Source organism: Oncorhynchus gorbuscha, linkage group LG07 (genome assembly GCF_021184085.1).
Source record: "Oncorhynchus gorbuscha isolate QuinsamMale2020 ecotype Even-year linkage group LG07, OgorEven_v1.0, whole genome shotgun sequence".
Lineage (NCBI taxonomy): Eukaryota > Metazoa > Chordata > Actinopteri > Salmoniformes > Salmonidae > Oncorhynchus > Oncorhynchus gorbuscha.
In genome coordinates this window covers 62,818,639-62,838,047 of record NC_060179.1, presented here as the reverse complement: position 1 = coordinate 62,838,047, position 19,409 = coordinate 62,818,639, and the positions used below count along the sequence as shown (strand labels likewise).

The window sequence follows — 19,409 nt, the reverse complement described above, 5'->3', positions numbered from 1 at the left end:
AATGTCTCCACCCCCTCCAGGTGTTGTCCATCTTCCCCATTATCTCCTGTGTATTTATACCTATGTTCTCTGTTTGCCTGTTGACAGTTCATTTAGTTCATTCATAACGACCAGTGGTTTTTCCCTAGTGCTGGTGCATGGCTTCCTGGTTTTGACCTTTCTGCCTGCACTGACCCTGCCTACTGTACCTTTGCCACACTACTCTGGTACCGACCTCTGCCTGCTCTGAGCCTGTCTGCCGTCCTGTACTTTTGCCCCACTACTCTGAATTACCGACCTCTGCCTGCCCTGACTCTGAGCCTGCCTGCCGTCCTGCACATTTGACTGCCCGTGTTTGAATGAATAAACTTGTTACTTTGACATTGTCTGTCTTACCTTCAAATGTGTTTTACCTGCCCCTGACTTTACTAGCTTCATTCATAAGATAGGGAGAGAGATTTTTAATTAGCTAGAGAAGAAAGGATGCACTTGTTCAATGCTAGTTTAAAAAAACTATAGGCCTGGTTATCACATTTCACGTATTTATTAACTACAAAAAGGTAAGCTGTGTTTTTAATTCTGGTGCCGCTTTTGCACACACAAGCTTGTTAGCTAGTTAACTCAAAGGACATTAAAAATTCCTTCATAGAAGCCTCTCCTCCTAGGTATAATTATGTGGACCTAATTCATATAATGCATGTCATAAGAGACAAAGCCCTTCAAGTATCCTCAAGCCTCGCTTGCTCTCTCCCCACCCACAAAATTTCAGTTGTGTCTTGCACCATTGGCTACACTTTTCTGTCCATCACGCATGTAAACCACTAGCTTGCCTGTTTGATCTGCACTGACTGGTGAAGTCATTGAGTTAAATCAAAAAAAAAACAGATAAATAAAAATTTCACCGGTTGAAAAAGGAGCAATATAAAATGCTACTTTATTTTATTTTTATTTTTATTTTCCCCCAATGTCGTGGTATCCAATTGTTAGTAATTACTATCTTGTCTCATCGCTACAACTCCCGTACGGGCTTGGGAGAGACGAAGGTCAAAAGCCATGCGTCCTCCGAAACACAACCCAACCAAGCCGCACTGCTTCTTAACACAGCGCTCATCCAACCCGAAAGCCAGCCACACCAATGTGTCGGAGGTAACACCGTAAACCTGGCGACCTTGGTTAGTGTGCACTGCGCCCGGCCCGCCACAGGAGTCGCTGGTGCGTGATAAGACAAGGATATCCCTACCGGCCAAACCCTCCCTAACCTGGACGACGCTAGGCCAATTGTGCATCGCCCCACGGACCTCCCGGTCGCGGCCGGCTGCGACAGAGCCTGGGCGCGAACCCAGAGTCTCTGATTGGCACAGCTAGCGCTGCGATGCAGTGCAAAATGTTACTTTGTTATATTCAAACTGGTTCAGAACTTTATTTTCCTGGTCGGAACAGTGCAACGAAACTGAAACAATTAGGGTTCTGTTCAGAATGAAACAATTGGAAACTAATTTAGGTTCCAACCCCTGACGTATACTGATCATAAATGTCTACATTTGTTTTCTTCAAAAGCTGTGAGTGCTATTATACAATTTCAGTACTTGTTCCATTAACAACTTGTCTAAGTCCTATAATCAACAGACGTCAGCCTGTATATGGTTGTGGATTGACTGAATTGTTTGGATGAAATACTGGCATATTGGCAGTTAATTTGAAAAAGTAATGGAATCATTCCTCTAAAACAGTGCAGATAAATTCTTCAAATTTATTTTCTCACAATATGTTATCACAGCACTGGCAAACCATGGTTAGAACAATTGGCTGATCTTTAAACCATCATAAGAAGGTTCATGTCCATTCTAGTATTCTAATTCCTAATTCTATGGAACTAGCTCTGTCTGTCCATTCTAGTATTCTAATTCCTAATTCTATGGAACTAGCTCTGTCTGTCCATTCTAGTATTCTAATTCCTAATTCTATGGAACTAGCTCTGTCTGTCCATTCTAGTATTCTAATTCCTAATTATATGGGACTAGCTCTGTCTGTCCATTCTAGTATTCTAATTCCTAATTCTATGGAACTAGCTCTGTCTGTCCATTCTAGTATTCTAATTCCTAATTCTATGGAACTAGCTCTGTCTGTCCATTCTAGTATTCTAATTCCTAATTCTATGGAACTAGCTATGTCTGTCCATTCTAGTATTCTAATTCCTAATTCTATTGGAACTGGCTCTCTCATCACTTTAAGTTGAATTCATTCAACAGAAACCTGAGGGGTTGTCTTTCCAACAAGAAATTGAGAGGCCCTGGATACTGTAACCTTAAACTCTGTCACCTCCCTTTGTGTCACCTCAATTTGCTTTAATTCTTTAAAGCGTCAATCAGGAGTTGAGACAATAACGTGTCCTCCCCACCCCTGTTTCGGTAAAAAGCTGAGGAATAGGGCTGGAGAAGTGTAACTACACCGAAATTCATAAACATTGGGATGGATGCAAGGAATGATCAGCCATGATGTATAGTCAAATGTATTGTTATGTTTCCAATTTTGTTTGTTTACTTTGTTTACAAACATTCCAGTGAAACAGGCTTATATTTTGGATTCTGATGGGATATGACAGTTGAACTAAGCTCATGGGGCATTTATTGTATAAATTATATTCTTCAAGATCAATGGGTACATTTCATTAATTCAGAAGCCCAAAAATGGATGAAGCAACTGCAGATTGCCCCTTTAGCACTGTTATTTCAGACCTATTCCTGGACAAACAATGAGCAAGGTACCTTTATGAATTATTGAATTTATCTATTGTTCTGATGAAACAAGGGTATTTTCAGTAAACTATTAATACAAGAATAACCTAATCATTAAATATTCAAAGGAATATATAAAAACAATCTTGTAAATTCAATGGAATAATTTTATGCTCAGAGTTGATCATTAGCCCTTTATGACAGCCGTCCCCAAAACACACACACACCTAATGTGGTGTAGCCGACACAAGGTGTTACCAGTCTGTCTCTAGCTATATTGGGTAAGGTCACCGTCTCACTTTTACTAGATACTTACTCTAAACACTGAGGGAAAATAAAACAGAACAACTCCCTTTACACTTAATTGCTAGAAACAGCAGGCAAGGTTTTCACTTTCTCCTTCGACCCAGTTGTCTGAATGGGCACCTCAATGGTATCTTGTTTTTCGTTTCACATGAAGTAGCTCTATGTATAGGTGGGATGTTGCTGGGAAACCAACCTGAGCTAGCGATGAAGCTAACCATTGTAAACATGATGTGAGCTTTACACAGCTAAGACAGACCGCTGGGTCATACAAGTTGTAGTGTATTCATAATGTGAGTCGGATGGACAGAACAGTGTTACAACTAACATAGCAGCTCTCCATGTATGTTAACATTTAGGTAACAAAGTAAGTGCATGAAATTGATTTCCAGTCAGGATTAGCAGAAATTCTACATTTAATTATGCACTCTCTCAAGGGTTATGTGCACATTCAGTTCATTGTAACATGTAGCATTTCCTTACATGGCATCTGTTGTATGGTTACAATACAGGAATTTAACAGATGCAAATGTTCAGCAGTTGTGTTTGAAAGAAACATGAAATTCGCCACAATAAGTTACAATGGTGTTTATTCATATTTTTGATCGACAATGTAGTGTGCATTGGAAGGAAATATGGGGCGACGCAGCTATACAACCTCCTAGAACGTAATCAAAGGGAAGTAAACATGGTTTCATGGATGAATAAGAGGGGCTCTGAAAGAAAAGAAAAAAAAATTAAGGGCACAATTCAAGCACAAGGACAAAGAAAAACATATTCCTGGGAATGGAGGCTGCTGTAGGCTTGAGGAAGTTGACTGCAGTCTGGAAGTTGGAGGCTGAGGCTGGAGGAAGGAGAGGAGAATGAACACCTGCTGCTCTCCCGGCTCCCATGGAACTCTCATGACTGGACCATGATCAGGAATTCTGTGGCAGGAGAGACAGACTGAGATGAGTTCCAAATATGGATTAGAATATGAACATTCAGAGATGAGTGACATCAAAACAGCCTTTTGGAAATGTTGCTCATTATCTAAATCACTTGAACAGACAGCCTATAACTAAACCCTCTTTGGCCTACATATGTAACAGTATGGGTTCTTTAATGAGAATTCACCATTAGTTTTTTGGTTGCTGTGTTTTGCCTGGTTTGAAAGCATAATCTACGCAATTTACATGATTGGATTACAATATGCAATATGACCAAAAATGTTAATGTAAATCAGTTTGTAGCTCATTCGCAAACCAACCTTGTAATCATCTTATGCATACCATCAGGTGCATACATGAGTGTTTTCACAGAATTAATTTGCTCCCTTGTCAAAAATATGTGGGATTAAGCAGAACAACATAGAATTCAAACCTTACATAATACAAACACTTGTAAAATGTTTTTGTTGTTATTCCTTCAACAGAGGGAAGTGCCAAAAAGCTGACAAAATTACCCTGAACCAAAGAGTTGGTTTGGAACCAGAGATTGTAATAATGTTTAGACGCTGTCTGATTCCTTCATCCGGTTATGCAATCCCAGCCCAGCCAGTCTATGCAGCCCTAGATATTGCTCAAATCTGGCTGGCAGCCATTAATATAGCATCTGGAGGCCCAGACCAGGGTTCAAATAGTATTTGAAATCTTTTGATTGCTTTAGCTGTGTTTGATTGAGCTTGTCTAGGGTATTGGGATCAATGGAATAGACCCAAAAGTGCAAATTCTTTCCCATCTGGCACTCCATGTAGGCTCAATCAAACGCTAACAGTATATGAAAGGTTTCTAATACTATTTTAACCTAGGTCTACTGGAGGCTGTGACTTTTGGATCTCTACTTGCCAATGAGGCCAACTAGAATTGCCATTAAGAGCATCTGTATAAGCTCCACAATTAGTTTTTGTCACCCTCAAAACCTAGCACAAGACATACGGGAATATAGACACATGAGCGCACAAACACTACTCTATATACAGTATACTCTACAAGGGCTGTCCCAATGCCTTCCTCTTGACCTGAAACATCTAGTGTCTCTACAGCTCATCCTCTATTCATACCCTCTTCTGCCAACTCAGGGCCCTTACTAAAAGCCATACATCTGAGTTGACAGTGGTCAGGGCGGATTACAACTCTAAAGAGCATAACGTTAATCTCACATTACAAAATACACATAGCCATACATTGTCATACATATGAAGAAAGTCATGGCCAATGCCAAGTTTGTGAATGTTGGCTTAGATTCAATAGTAGTCTTCCACACAAGAACAGGATTTGCAATAGTCAGGAAAGAACTTTAAACTATTTGATTCAAATTTTAGCCTTCTTTATCTTTTCTCTTGGAAAACCGTCAAAACCAAGAGACTGCAAAATGTATAGTGGATCTCAGAGTCTTGGTCTCCTGCTCATCAAAATCCCTACATAGAAATACTAACAGCCTTACCAATTGGCTCATGATAATACCCCAGCCTGCAGGTGATTGCAGAAAGCCACTAACCTTCTACTCCGATTTTGCCATCGTTGTCATCATCAGCTGCAGACAGGAAGCCTTTGCACTCAGCGTCCGTCAGCGTCCGCGCCCCAGGGACAAACCGTTGCAGGAAGAACCTAGGGAAGTACACACACACAGAGTACACACAATCATAATACACACATATATACAAGCATTATGTGAGCCTTACACATACTGTACCATGCGTCTGTCACACACACACACACACACACACACACACACACACACACACACACACACACACACACACACACACACACACACATTATGTGAGCCTTACACATACTGTACCATGCATCTGTCACACACACACACACACAACTTGTGTTCCAGCACAGCCCTTTTAGGCATAAAGGTTATTTGGTTCCAGTTTAACAAGGATTGAAAGTAATATTGCTCGGCTTTATAGCCGAAACTTCAAATGATCTACTCTTTGGCACAATGCTCAGCCTGGTCTCTTGACAGCTTTGTAACAATATAGTATTTTTTTTTGCTGCACAGTCTCTATATGCATTCTCATAGGAGGTGAGGGAAAGTGGATTGAGTGAAAACTCTGCTATACTGCATCCATCCATGAACTCAAATGCACTTGGGTCATACAGTTGGTGTCCTAAGGTTAGCTGGCTGGCACATTTATATAATGTAGACAGTGCATTATATAATGCAAATATATAATAATTATTGTTTTTTACCCATGGATTATACTAAGGCTTAATGGTAGCCTTCCATTAAAATGACAGGGGAGTGGAATTGTAGAATTTGATCTCATTGACATTTGTTGCGCTTGCAACAAAAATAGGTCATTGTATTAAATATTATTAAGTCTCCTGTCACTCAGCATACATTTTGAAATACTCTCTGTGGTTCTGATGGCTCACCAGGCAGCCGCCAGCACAGCTGGTGGTCCTGTGTGGATTCGCTGGTAAGAGAGTGCCGCTGACAAAGCCAAGGTCATGGGTTCAATTCCCACAGGGATCAAGTAATCTACATAAAAATGTATGGTATGTGCTCACTGTACTGTGAGTTGCTATGGGTAAAATAGTCTGCTAATTGGAACAGTTGTAGCTTGGAAACCCACCAGGGGGCCACATATAGCCAAATGAATTTATGTGTTAGCGGTAAGTCACTTTGAATAAAGGAGTCAGTAAAACGCCCATGTATTATCATTACAGGGAGCACAGGAAAGTGTCCCTCCATCTAAAGGATTACTCCAAATGTCATACTTGAGCTCTGACTCCTCGATGAAGCCACTGTTGTCCTCGTCAAGGATCTGGAAGACATCTTTGACTTCTTTGGGAGATTTGGAGGTCAGGCCACACAGCTGGGAAAACTTCTTAAAACTGAAGGAGTCTGGGGCTGAAGGGAGTGAGGGAGAACACATGCACCCATAAATGTACCAATGCATGCACACACAGCGCGCATACACACCCGGGTTAGAGTTCAGGCAAGGTTGACTCCCTGATGAGCTTAAAAGATAGCGTGGTGCAGTCCAGACTGGAGATTTATCCCTGCGTGTCTCTCTCTTTACAGCCTGGCACACAGACACTCTTCTTAAAGAGTCCTTCTCACCCCAGCATATGGACTAAACCCATCCTCAGGATGCTAAATTCTAGTGCAATAGTCTGTGGGCGACTGCCAGCCTACTACTGAGTAGGAAGCACTCTCTTCTGACTAACAATAACTCTACAGTACATGATCATAGTCTGTTACAACCCTACCATCTCACTCCTCTCTCTGTTTTCCTCTCACTCTCTCTCATTCTCTGTCCTTCTGGCTCTCTCGCTCTCTCTATCAGGCAGTCCTGAGTTAAGACCCACCTTGGCACTCCTTGACGGCATTCTCAATAGCCTCCGCGGAAAGGATAGAATTGAGTGACATATTAATCCTATTGGACAGAGGAACAACGGAGTAAATTATTCACACACACACACACAGGCTGTTCAAAGAGTCAGGTCCAGTCTATTCATTTAGAGAATATCAGTCAGTAAACTCAGACTGCATTCATTGAAAAAAAACAGCTGGATTACGTAAGGATGTACAGTAGGCTATGCCAATAATAATGCCTTGTTACGAAATGTATCTTAACGTAAAATAAAATGTATACAATGCAAGGCTACACATCAATTTCTTCAGAATATTCTTCTGAATATTTCTCAAATCAATTCATTTCAAGTAACCACAACAAACACAGCACTGAATTGAACAACACATAGTACGTTCAAACCTACCTGAATTCCCTCTCCCTACGAGATCTTGATTTCTGAAACTGAATGTTTTAGTTTGTTTTTCTCTGTCAACCTCTTCCCTCTCCTTGCTCTGATAATCTGTTGATGTCAATTTGGCTGATGTTGATGTCCCTGTTCTGTCTGCTTTAGCGTAATCTGGCTGCTCGATACGATTCGTCTGATGTAAACGATTCGAAATTACCTGGCAAAAATGTTACTATCGATAAACGCGCAACAATATTTATGGAAGCAGATGCGTAACTGTGACTACAAAGTGGATTAAGAAAGGTATTTGCTACTTCTGGAAAACCTTAAAACAAAAATCCTGTTAAAAACACAAATCCCGAGAAAAATCACCTAAGAGTGTCAGCCAGGTAAATGGACCTGCAATTTACTCTGCCGTGTATGATCTGAGCCGCACTAGGCTACCTGAGCATCACTCACTCGGTCGGCAAAGTAACCACACGCACACATCAAACCAAAAACTCGATCAGTCCTTTATCCTACTCACCGCTTTGATGATCTTGTCTGCGCCGGTGTCCAACCCAGAATATGTCAGGTTTTGTGGTGACTGATGACTGCCGATTAATATTTATATATGGACTGGAAACACAGAAAATCTGCGATGCTTGAGTTACCTGTCCGTGTATCAAATTCTCACAGCCAGGCCACTTTCGAATTGCTTACCTAACTAATTAACCGTTAACCTACTATTTAAATATTTGCCTTGACTGGTTGATGCGTGTAAATACTGAAACCTGTACCGCCCTTTTTCTATAGCAGGCAGACAAGTGTTTCACGCTTCTCTCTCTCTGTCTCTCTCTCACCCCCCCACCACGTGTAAATAAACATATTTGACCTATAGTCTTATTGGTAACAAATTATGTAGGTATTTAACATTGATAAATAATATTAACAAATCATCAATAGAAACACTTGACAGATCCATTAGAAGATAAAAATGGGCATTTCCCAAGTAGCCCCAAAATATGAATTCCCCTACTATTCTATCAAAAACCAAGTGGGAGCAGATGGGGCCAGATTATTTGATACATTATATACAAAAGTATGTGGACACACCTTAAAAATGTGTGGATTCAGCTATTTCAGCCACACCATGCTGACAGGTGTATAAAATCGAGCACACAGTCATGTAATCTCCATAGACACACTTTGGCATTAGAATGGCCTGGTCATAGGATGCCACCTTTCCAGCAAGTCAGTTCATCAAATTTCTTCCCTGCTAGAGCTGCCCCGGTTAAGTGATGTTATTGTGTGGTGGAAATCACTAGGAGTAACGCACAAAAATCGTCTGTCCTCGGCTGCAACACTCACTACCGAGTTCCAAACTGCCTCTGGAGGGAACTTCAGGACAATAACTATTCGTCAGGAGATGAATGAAATTGGTTTCTATGGCCGAGCTGCCGCGCACACAAACCTAAAATCACCATATGCAATGCCAATCATTGGCTGGAGTGGTGTAAAGCTGTAACGGTTTTCTTCTGGTGAAAGAGAGGCAGACCAAAATGCAGCGTGGTTATCTTTATACATCTTTTTAATGAAAGATGAAAATAGAACAATATACAAAACTAGAAATGTGGAGAAAAAAAAACAGCCCTATTTGGTGCAACAAACACAAAGACAGGAAACAATCACCCACAAGAGACCTAAAGAATATGGCTGCCTAAATATGGTTCCCAATCAGAGACAACGATAACCACCTGCCTCTGATTGAGAACCACTCTAGGCAACCATAGACTTACCTAGACTACTATACTAAACACAACCCCATCAATCTACAAAACCCCTAGACAAGACAAACACATAATTCACCCATGTCACACCCTGGCCTAACCGAAATAATATAGAGAAGACAGAATACTAAGACCAGGGCGTGACAAAAGCTACCCGCCATTGGACTCTGGAGCAGTGGAAACGCCTTCTCTGGAGTGGTGAATCCCGCTTCACCATCTGGCAGTCCGACCGACAAATCTGGGTTTGGCAGATGCCAGGAGAACGCTAGCTGCCCAAATGCACAGTGCCAACTGTAAAGTTTGGTGGATGAGTAATAATGGTCTGGGCGGTTTTTCATGGTTCGGGCTAGGCCCCTTAGTTCCAGTGAAGGGAAATCTTAACGCTGAAGCATACAATGACATTCTAGATGCCTCTGTGCTGCCAACTTTGTTGAAAAATTGTATGGGGAAGGCCATTTCCTGTTTCAGCATGACAATGCCCCCATGCACAAAGCGAGATCCATACAAAAATTGTTTGTTGAGATCAGTGTGGAAGAACTTGACTGGCTTGCACATAGCCATAGTGCATGGCCATGTAGTGTATATCCATGTAGTGTATATTTTAAGCTCAGTACTTAGTGCAAGTGATTTAAGGCTACTGTACACATTATTGTACTGTTTTAGACTTGCTTATTTCAAAAGGTGATTTTAGTTAATGAACATGCAGGAAATGGTTTGAATAAAACAGTATGAAATGTTTGCGCTATGCACTGCATCTCTTTACTGTGTGGCCTTGTTAAACTCTCAGGGTACCAAACAGTGTTCAATTTCACTGTAAAGGTGAATAGCCCACACACAGTATTCTTCCTCGTGCAGATAAATTCACTCAACCTGCACTGTGCTGGTGATTCCACCTGGTCGCTATAACAACCAGCTTGGCTGCGGTGAGGGATGTGTAACATAGCAGTGGAGGCTCTCAAAACATCAGACGCAGCAGCAGTATCTCTCATGACTTGATTTAGTCAGGACAAAATGAAGGTGGAGGGAAGATACATATATAATGAGGACCAAGGGAATTATTACTCTCCATTATACTCCACCCCAAACCCAGTCCAACCTTTTACCAACCATTTGTCTCTTGATTGACAGATCTTATTACATGATGGGAATCCTGATGATAAGTGAAAATACACATGTAAAGGTCAAAAACCAATTGCACAGCTTTGTCATGGAAACTGGACTGCACAACAGGTTTGTGAAACTTACATCACAAAAAAAGACAGCTTCATTCAATGCCAGGCAGTGCCTCTGGCTTCAGATGGTCTGACTTGGACAACCTAGTGTTTTTTTTCTGCTACTGCAGAGGCCTCAACAATGGCGCCTGAATCAAACTGGAATCAACGTGGGGTTTAGAAATGGAATAGAAATCAGACTCATCCCTTATTGATATTTAATAAGCATATATAACGGTGAATAATTGGCCATGACTCATTTGAATATTTCGGGGCAATTTTGGCCTACTAATGTGTTTGTTGTGTTGTGTTGTCTATAGTTTGTCTGTCATTAGCCTTGTAGGCCAACACTAGAAGGCACGGGTTATTGTTCACTGGTCATGTGAACCCTATAGGCACACAGGTGACAAATAGGTACGGATGCACAGGCCATAGAGATAGACAGAGGACTCAAGTGCCCAAAAGCCCATTTTAGCGGTGGCAGCACCATTGAGAACTTTTACCATTTTGAAGTACTCAACTGGGTGGGACTTCTTATGGGTTAAAGAAGGATCATTTAATGCCATTCAGTTCACCAGGAGAAATCAGCCAATGAATTACACTCGTGAGCAAACATTCCATAACTGCAACCTTGGCTTTATAACTGTTCCAAAAACACCCTCCAGGTGGCAGTATATACCCTTTCAGTTTGTTTACCAACATAGAAGTAGTAGAAAAACATAATTGACTGTTTCAAAATGGAGATGGTCCTAATAGCGCTGCCCATGCTCTCACAGACGCCATAATGGGACAGATATAGAACATGTTCCACTGCCCAGAGGTTGCTGACGAATGTCAGATCTTGCAACACCTGGATAGGTATTTTACATATCAGCTAACCACATCATATGTTATAGCAATCCCGATGGCACAGCCGATGACGTTGCACACAACCATTGGTTGATGCATGCAACGTTAGAGCTGGGGGAACACGACCACAATGTTGCATCCTCTAACTATGTCTATGGCACAGGCAAAGATGATAGAAAAAGTGTTACATTCCATAGGCCGTTTTTCTGGTTAGTACATGGAAGAAATAGACCAGAACTGTGACCAATTTTTTCAATGGTAAAAGGCCTTTTTGCATCATCTTTATAATCCACCGTCTTTGGCACATGTATGGAGAGCCTAGTAATTACATCTGCCTGTATGAAATTGTTGCAGACAGTTTAAAAAAAATTGCTGGTAATAAATGTGCAAAGATAGCGTCTGGAAAGTTATGTTTTGCATGCGTTTATGGACATTTCATTTGCAATCCCACCTGTAGAGTGGCTATCAGGAACTTTTGACTAGGTTAGAATTGACCTCTCGAGGAGATTGGCTTAGTTTATGGACATTGGATTGAATCTTTCTCCTGCAACTGATTAGTCTGGCTGACACCTAACTCAAAGTACTCCTGACTTCAGTTGTCGATACGATACGTTGATAATTAAGGGGGCTGTGCTTTTACAGGTTGGTTCTCCTCTGGACTTTCACACTCATGCAGCCACAGGCACAGCCCCACCCAACCCCAGAGTGCCGCCCCCTTCCATTACTACTGTTGGATTATCAAATCCAAACAACAAGAGGTCTCAAACACACCAGAAGAAAAATACATTTGAGAGAACTAATCAATGCTTTTGCTCAATTTCGGAGTGAATATTGCATTAATAAACAGCCTCCTGTCCAGACAAGTAAGTCACAGCTCTTCCTGTGTGGTCACTTGGGTCGTGTCAGCCAGGCAGGCAACTGATTAAAACTGCCATGGAATTATTACTGATGAACAAGAGGAGGGGAAAAAAAAGTTCTTGCCAAAACTCATGAATGGCAGCCGTGGATCGAAGGACGGTGGGGTTTGTGCACAGGTGCCGCTGTAAAATGTGAATTTCCAATCCCACCTGTGAGTGACGCTCTCTATCGGCTATCAGGAACCGTTGACCAGGTTAACCACTAGGTTACAGGGAAGATCTATTCTGTCTTAGTGACTCAGAAATATACATGGCTGGAGGTGTAACCACTTAATGTTAGTTACTATATGACACGTGACTGTTCCAGTTCTCAAAAGAAAATCAATGGACAACCATTGATCTCTCATCTCCTCATCTTAGTTACTATGTGTTGATATGTTTGATGATAAATAGTTGCTATTTATCATGTAAGAGGATGCTTAACAATATACCCTCTTCGCACCATCCTACTGACACGAACTGTGCTGGTTTATTCAAGTGGGTCGGGTGATGACAAAATTCCCCTCTAGTCTAAATAGATACTCTCATGTGGAGTGGTACTGAACATGAAAGCAAACTGTAAAGAAAAGATGAGACATCATATTGAAAAAGAACGTTTATTCTTTTCTATATATCGTCTGACGTCCATTTCCCAAAAAGTGCATCATTGATTGGACACTAAAGCAAAACTCAAATGAATGAGGACAGGGGAGAGACACAGCCACGCTACATTTACATTCATAGTGGACAGAAAGATGCACTATGGGTAGACAGTCACAGGCTGTGTCTGATATGACCCCCTGTTCCCAATATAGTGCACTACTTTTGCCCATCAGCTCTGGGAAAGGGTATTGCATTATGCCTGGGAAAGGGTGTCATTTCAGACACAGTAACAGTCACGTGTATAAAAGTGTTAAGATGAAAAGGGGGATGTCTTGGGTCAAGTTGTTCCTTCAGATCAAGAGGTGTTGGTCAGGTCTTCATTTATCCCTTGATCATGGCAGCGAACTCTGCAAAAGTGAACACGCCATTTGTTGTATTAATAATATGAATGGTTCAATAATTTATTACTCAACATTTCATTTTCAACTGAGATTGTGAAGACTTGAAATAACATTCCCAGATTCCAAAAAGGAATAATCCTCACCATCAACTCCAATCATGCCATCGCCATCTTTGTCCCCGTCAGCCAGGAAAGCCTTGGTCTCAGCGTCAGTCAGAGCTCTGGCAGAGGCAGAGAAGTTCTGCAGGAACAGCCTGGATGGATACAGAACAAACAGGCAATAAGCAAAGACTGTAACCACAGACTATGCTGATGCTTTCCTGCTCTACTCATATTTTGGGGGAGGGGACTCTATTTTGCTGAGACAGAAATAGGCACCCCGTTCTCTACAGAGGGGTAGGTTTAAAGGGACGGTTTTTGCCCCCACACTTAACAATCAGTCAAGCAAGCCCTATAAAGGGAACATTCAATTTAAGAAACATGATCGAAGGTGTTATATGATGAGTGTAATATCAGAGGGGTCCTTACTTGAGCTCCTCCTCCTCAATGAAGCCACTCTTGTCCTGGTCAATGACGTAGAAGGCCTTCTTTACATCATCGTTGGACTTGCCGGCCAGGCCAACCTTGGCGAAGAAAGCCTTGTGGTTGAAGGAGTCAGCAGCTGTGGGGAGATCAGTTATCCATTAAAATGCTGTCAGAGGATTCCACAGTTACAAATATACTTAACAATACTGCCGTGCCAGGGCTGTGCCCGCTTGCCCATGGCTAGTCTCGTGGTTGAGCTGCTGCCCCCAGACTGGACCACACTCTCCTGGAGGCAACGGTTCAATATTCTGGTCTATCCACTCTTTTCTGTGCTATATCCCTCTCCATCTCTCTCCTCAACGACCACAAAAATGAAAGAAGCCTGCTATATACAATCTTGCCCACAAACACAGAGATCCTACAATAGGGAGAGAGAGTAGAAAATGAACTGAGGCATCTATAAGAGGTTTACCTGTGCAAGCAGCAAGGGCTGCAGCAACATCAGCATCGTTAAGACCGGCGAAGGACATGTTTAGCTGGGGAGACAGCAGAGAAGATCAGTTACAGCGAAGCAAATGTTTTTCTGTTCATCACCTGCTTCTGTACAGCAACCGCAAAGACTGATTTCATTATGCTGAGTCTCTATCCTTTATCAGAGTTGGATATTTGGAAGATTGAACCACCCTATATTAAACCATTGCATTTCCTAATAATATAAATGGTAATAACATGGTTGTTGTAGTTAACATAGTTGTTGTGCTGTTATTAACATCTGAAAAACAAGTTCTATTATTTTGTTTAGTTTTAGTTATTTGAGTTATTTTGGGTTATTTTGGGTAGTTTTGGATCTTTTAGTTGGAGTTGGTTATTTTGGTTAGTGTTGGTCCTTTTGGTTAGTTTGAGTTAGTTTTGATTCTTTTGCTCAGTTTTGGTTATTTTGATTAGTTTTAGTTAGTTTTGGATCTTTTGGTTAGTTTTGGTTATTTTGGTTAGTTTGAGTTAGTTTTGGATCTTTTGGTTAGTTTTGGTTATTTTGGTTAGTTTTGGTTATTTTGGTTAATGTTAGTTCTTTTGCTTAGTTTTTGATCTTTTGGTTAGGATAGGTTCACACAACAGAGAGCATCAGGATGGACAGTCCTCTATTCCAAAACCTGGATTTGCAGGCAGTGAATGATATATCATCCCAATGATGTAGCCTAGTCATTCCATGTGGTTCCTTGATTATTCCAAAGGCAAAAAAACGTGTCCTGCGTTTCTTTAATTGAGATGCTTCCATCATGTTCCGTTCCATAGCAAGGTGTAGTAAAGCCGAAGGGTTGAAGATACATGCAAGATGTTGTCGACCTGACAAGACGAAGATTCATCCCTCTGCAACAGACTCACCTCAGGTTTGGCTTAAACGCTTGAGTGGATTCGCAAAGATGATTCTGCCAACTGGTGTAAGCCCCCCTGCCCAAGCCCTCGACCTTATATACCCTACTCACCCGAAATATGAGGCAAAATGTAATAGACACCGCATGCAAAGCAGTTGGTTGAAAATGTGTCCAGTAGTCAGTGTCCTTTCTATTTATATCTACATACATGAAGATGCTTAAATGGTACTTGTTTGCAAAAGTGCTTAATATTAAATCGGGCTAATAATATACTCTGGTATAGATGACAGATTTGCCGCTGATGCAGATTTATATTGTGTGAAAATCCATACTGATGACAATATTAGGTCAATTAGATTTGTAGTTATTGAAAACTTGACTTTATACGCAGATGTTTCTGCATCTTTTGTTGGCTTCGACTTTCATATATATACATATATAAACATGTTTTGATTTCAAATCAAATTGTATTTGTCACATGCGTCGTAACAGTTGTAGACTAACAGTGAAATACTTATTTGGGCATTTATTTATGTTTTACGGTCTGTTTTAGAAAATCCATCAACAGCTATCAAGTTTAACAGTTCATAGGCCTAATTTACGACTGAGTTGCTCCGTCTCAATGCGTAATTGGCACGCGCAAAATGTCTGGAATGAGTTGTTGTGCATGTATCTGTCTAACAAAAGTAGAGCCCATGATTTATGGCCATAGGTGTAAGGTGCTGTATTACGCTGCGGAAGAAAACAAACACTTGAATTACTTGAAAGACTAATTATAATAGGGCTTATGTGTCTTCATGTTAAATCATTTAAAAACATTGAAAGCGTTTTTGTTTTGTTATTGAAAAAGCAAAACACCATTTAAACCTCTTAAGGGTGGCCCCTTTTTGAAAATGTTCGCCTATAATGACATACCCAAATCTAACTGCCTGTAGCTCAGGCCCTGAAGCAAGGATATGCATTTTCTTGGTACCATTTGACAGGAAACACTTTTAGGTGTGTGGAAATGTGAAAGGAATGTAGGAGAATATAACACATTCGATCAGGTGAAAGATAATACAATGAAAAAAACAACCCTTTTTTATATATTTTTTGTTACCATCATCTTTGAAATGTATTATTCCAGCCCAGGTGCAATTTAGACTTTGGCCACTAGATGGTAGCAGTGTATGTGCAAAGTTTTAGACTGAATCAATGAACTGTTGCATTTCTGTTCAAAAGTTTTGTATCAAGACTGCCCAAATGTGCCTAATTTTATTTATCAATAACTTTTCATCCTCAAAACTGTGCACTCTCCTCAAACAATAGCATGGTATTCTTTCACTGTCATAGCTACTGTAAATTGGACAGTACAGTTAGATTAACAAGAATTTAAGCTTTCTGCCAGTATCAGATAAGTCTATGTCCTGGGAAATGTTCTTGTTACTTACAACCTCATGCTAATCGCATTAGCCTACGTTAGCTCAACCGTCCCGCAGCGGACCCACCAATCCTGAAGAGTTCTCTGTGTTTTAAATATTTTGCCACACTATAAGGTTGGACTAATACTATGAAATTGTGAAAATTATGATAATGCCCTTTTAGTGTAAAAGCTGTTTGAAAAGAACGCCTGAAATTTCAGCCTGTTTTAGTGGGATTGTGTTTTGGACTGCCTGGTGACATCACCAGGTGACAAATGAGCTAATAGACTAATAAGAAAGAGTTCCAAACCTCTCTACCAATAACAGCTAGTTTTCAGTTTTCCCCTTCCCACTCAGACCACTCCCAGACAGTCCAAGCAGTCCTGCTTGAGAAATTGCTCCTAGCTAAGAAGCAATTTTTCTTTCTTTTTGTCCATTTGAATTGAAAACAATTACAGTAAGGTACTTAATTGCTACCCATAAATGGTTTGATATTGAGACGGAAATGACAGCATTGAAACTTTAACAAGTGCATTCAATAACATAACAGCTCTTTAGAGCTGAGTAAATCAGCAAGTGCATGCTTGAAATTATATATGGTGAAAATAAAAATAAAAGCTCAAGAAACATAATAACAAAATAATTCAAAATCTAGCCCAAAATGTCATATACAAATGTATAGGTTCATTTATCTGTCATATACAATTTGCACATTTGGCAAAAAAAATCATTAATTGAATTCTAATTAGGGCCTAATAATTTATGGAACTATTAATCTATATTTCACATCTTTCCCTACAATTGGATGTACTGGTGCCATTTGAGAGGTTCAAAATGTTAATTGGGGACCTCTTTGCTGAGGAATGTGACTCTTTTTCCTGAGAAAGTTTGTAATTTTGTATATTTGTATTATATTATATTTAATAAATTGTGTGTATGCAGGGCTACCTTGCGAAAGAGACATTGGTCTCAATGGGACTCCGTGTTAAAGTAAAGGTAAAATAATAATAAAATAAACATATTTTTTAAATCAGTGGCTCAAGGGAGAGAAGAGGGGACATCCGTAGGAATGTATTTGGCGCAAAGGATAGATTGAGTCAGTCATCACCTCTGTCTAATTGAAGGTTGCCTGGTGTTATTTTGGTCCCTTTCAGGTTCCCTACTCCCCTCCAGGCTGTTTCTCAGTATGGCTATGCTATTATTTACGACAACAGTGAAAGGTGATAGGTCTACTTCTATCATCATTCAAACATTCAGATCTGGGGAGAGCCATTACGCAATACCTAGGCTACTGTACCGTACATCACTCAATTTTAACAATGCTCTCGATGGTGCCATTTGGGATGCAGAAGTCAACATACGAGTATACATACAGTACGTGTGTGACACGGTTAATGTGTCTACATCCCAAATGGCACTAATTAGTAGTGCACTATTTTTGACCAGAGTTCTATGGGCCCTGATAAAAAGTAGTACGCTACAGAAAGAATAGGGTGCCATTTGGCATGTGTGCTATGTGTTTCATACGACAGCAGGTGGCACTGTTGAGGTGGCACTTGTTACTTTTGATTGAGAAGGCCAGCTGGATAAACTATGGAATGCAGTTGGTTGCCATTCTTTTTCTATGGTTGTGTAGAGACTATCCAAACCTTTGTGTGTGTACTGGCCACAGTAGTAGTGGCCATTTAAATAGATTTATCGCATCTCAACCTTATCAGTTTATATTTTATGGTACATAAATCAACAGGTCTAGAATTACATGGGAAAATGGTAATTACATAGAAATAGCATATTCAATACTTTTTATCAGTCAGTGACTCCTCTCCCCATCCTTGATCCTCAGGTGCGTTCGGCTTGACCCCTAACCCCTGACCTTTACCCACAGATTTGTAGAGGAATCCATCTTGTCACAAATAAGATTAAAGCGTTTCCCCCTTACATCTTCTCCCTTAGATTATGTGCTTTTAAACAAATCTATTCCTGCCATTATTTAACATGAGTGTTGTTGTTAGATGGATGTGTCAGAACAATGGACAACCCGTTATCAGCTGAAATTAGGAAGGAATCCAAGCTGATGTGGGACATTCTAATATTCTGACATTCTAATATTCTGACATTCTGACATTCCAAATTCCACTTAGAGGTGGTCCTTGGACTAAATCCCACCTTGTCATCAATAGCATATACAAATAATTAAATACATTTACTGTACATTCTACATGTAAACAAATATCTGCAAGTGAAAGTTCAGAGTGCAATTTGTTCACTTTTCCCTCCCTCGCGACATAAATAGAAATGGCCTTATTCTATGTCACCGAGTATGACATTTTCTCAGTCTGATAGCTGAGGGAGAGAAACTTGTTCATAAATGTGCCTCATTAACAAAAACAGTGTAACATGGGAGTTCTGAAACACTAGCCAAGAGTTGGCTGGGGGCCTTTGCAATGTGCTGGCTCTAACTGAACATATGCAAGAGATCCTCCTGCTGGCCAGCCCTCTGAAGAGCTGTCTCCAAGAGGCCCTGGCAGTATCTGTGTCTTTCTGAACCAGCTATAGGTGTGCCAGAGCTGAACATATATATGTCTCCTAGATGCAGTGCCAGTAGGTGGATCCTGTTTTAACTTTATGTGAACCTATATGTTCACATGATGTATCGCAGAGGT

The 19,409-nt window shown here is 40.6% G+C and overlaps 2 protein-coding genes across 3 annotated transcripts; both read right to left on the bottom strand.

The window, feature by feature from the left end:
* Nucleotides 1-3,590: 3,590 nt before the first annotated feature.
* On the bottom strand, nucleotides 3,591-8,528 carry pvalb9 (parvalbumin 9). 2 transcript variants are annotated; one of them, XM_046357130.1, is made up of 5 exons: nucleotides 8,247-8,528; nucleotides 7,328-7,395; nucleotides 6,734-6,866; nucleotides 5,496-5,605; nucleotides 3,591-3,943 (listed from the first exon to the last, which is right to left on the bottom strand). In XM_046357130.1, exons 2-5 carry the CDS (start codon nucleotides 7,386-7,388, stop codon nucleotides 3,918-3,920), a joined length of 330 nt encoding a protein of 109 aa, XP_046213086.1. In that variant the 5' UTR covers nucleotides 7,389-7,395; nucleotides 8,247-8,528; the 3' UTR covers nucleotides 3,591-3,917. The 2 variants fall into 2 exon arrangements, with proteins under 2 accessions (XP_046213086.1, XP_046213087.1); XM_046357131.1 differs by lacking the exon at nucleotides 8,247-8,528 and adding an exon at nucleotides 7,739-8,237.
* Nucleotides 8,529-13,046: 4,518 nt separating this feature from the next.
* On the bottom strand, nucleotides 13,047-15,454 carry LOC124040193 (parvalbumin beta 2). Its single transcript, XM_046357129.1, has 5 exons — nucleotides 15,357-15,454; nucleotides 14,446-14,509; nucleotides 13,977-14,109; nucleotides 13,593-13,702; nucleotides 13,047-13,455 (listed from the first exon to the last, which is right to left on the bottom strand). The coding sequence occupies exons 2-5, from the start codon at nucleotides 14,501-14,503 to the stop codon at nucleotides 13,430-13,432; spliced, it is 327 nt and encodes a 108-aa protein (XP_046213085.1). The 5' UTR covers nucleotides 14,504-14,509; nucleotides 15,357-15,454; the 3' UTR covers nucleotides 13,047-13,429.
* Nucleotides 15,455-19,409: the final 3,955 nt, after the last annotated feature.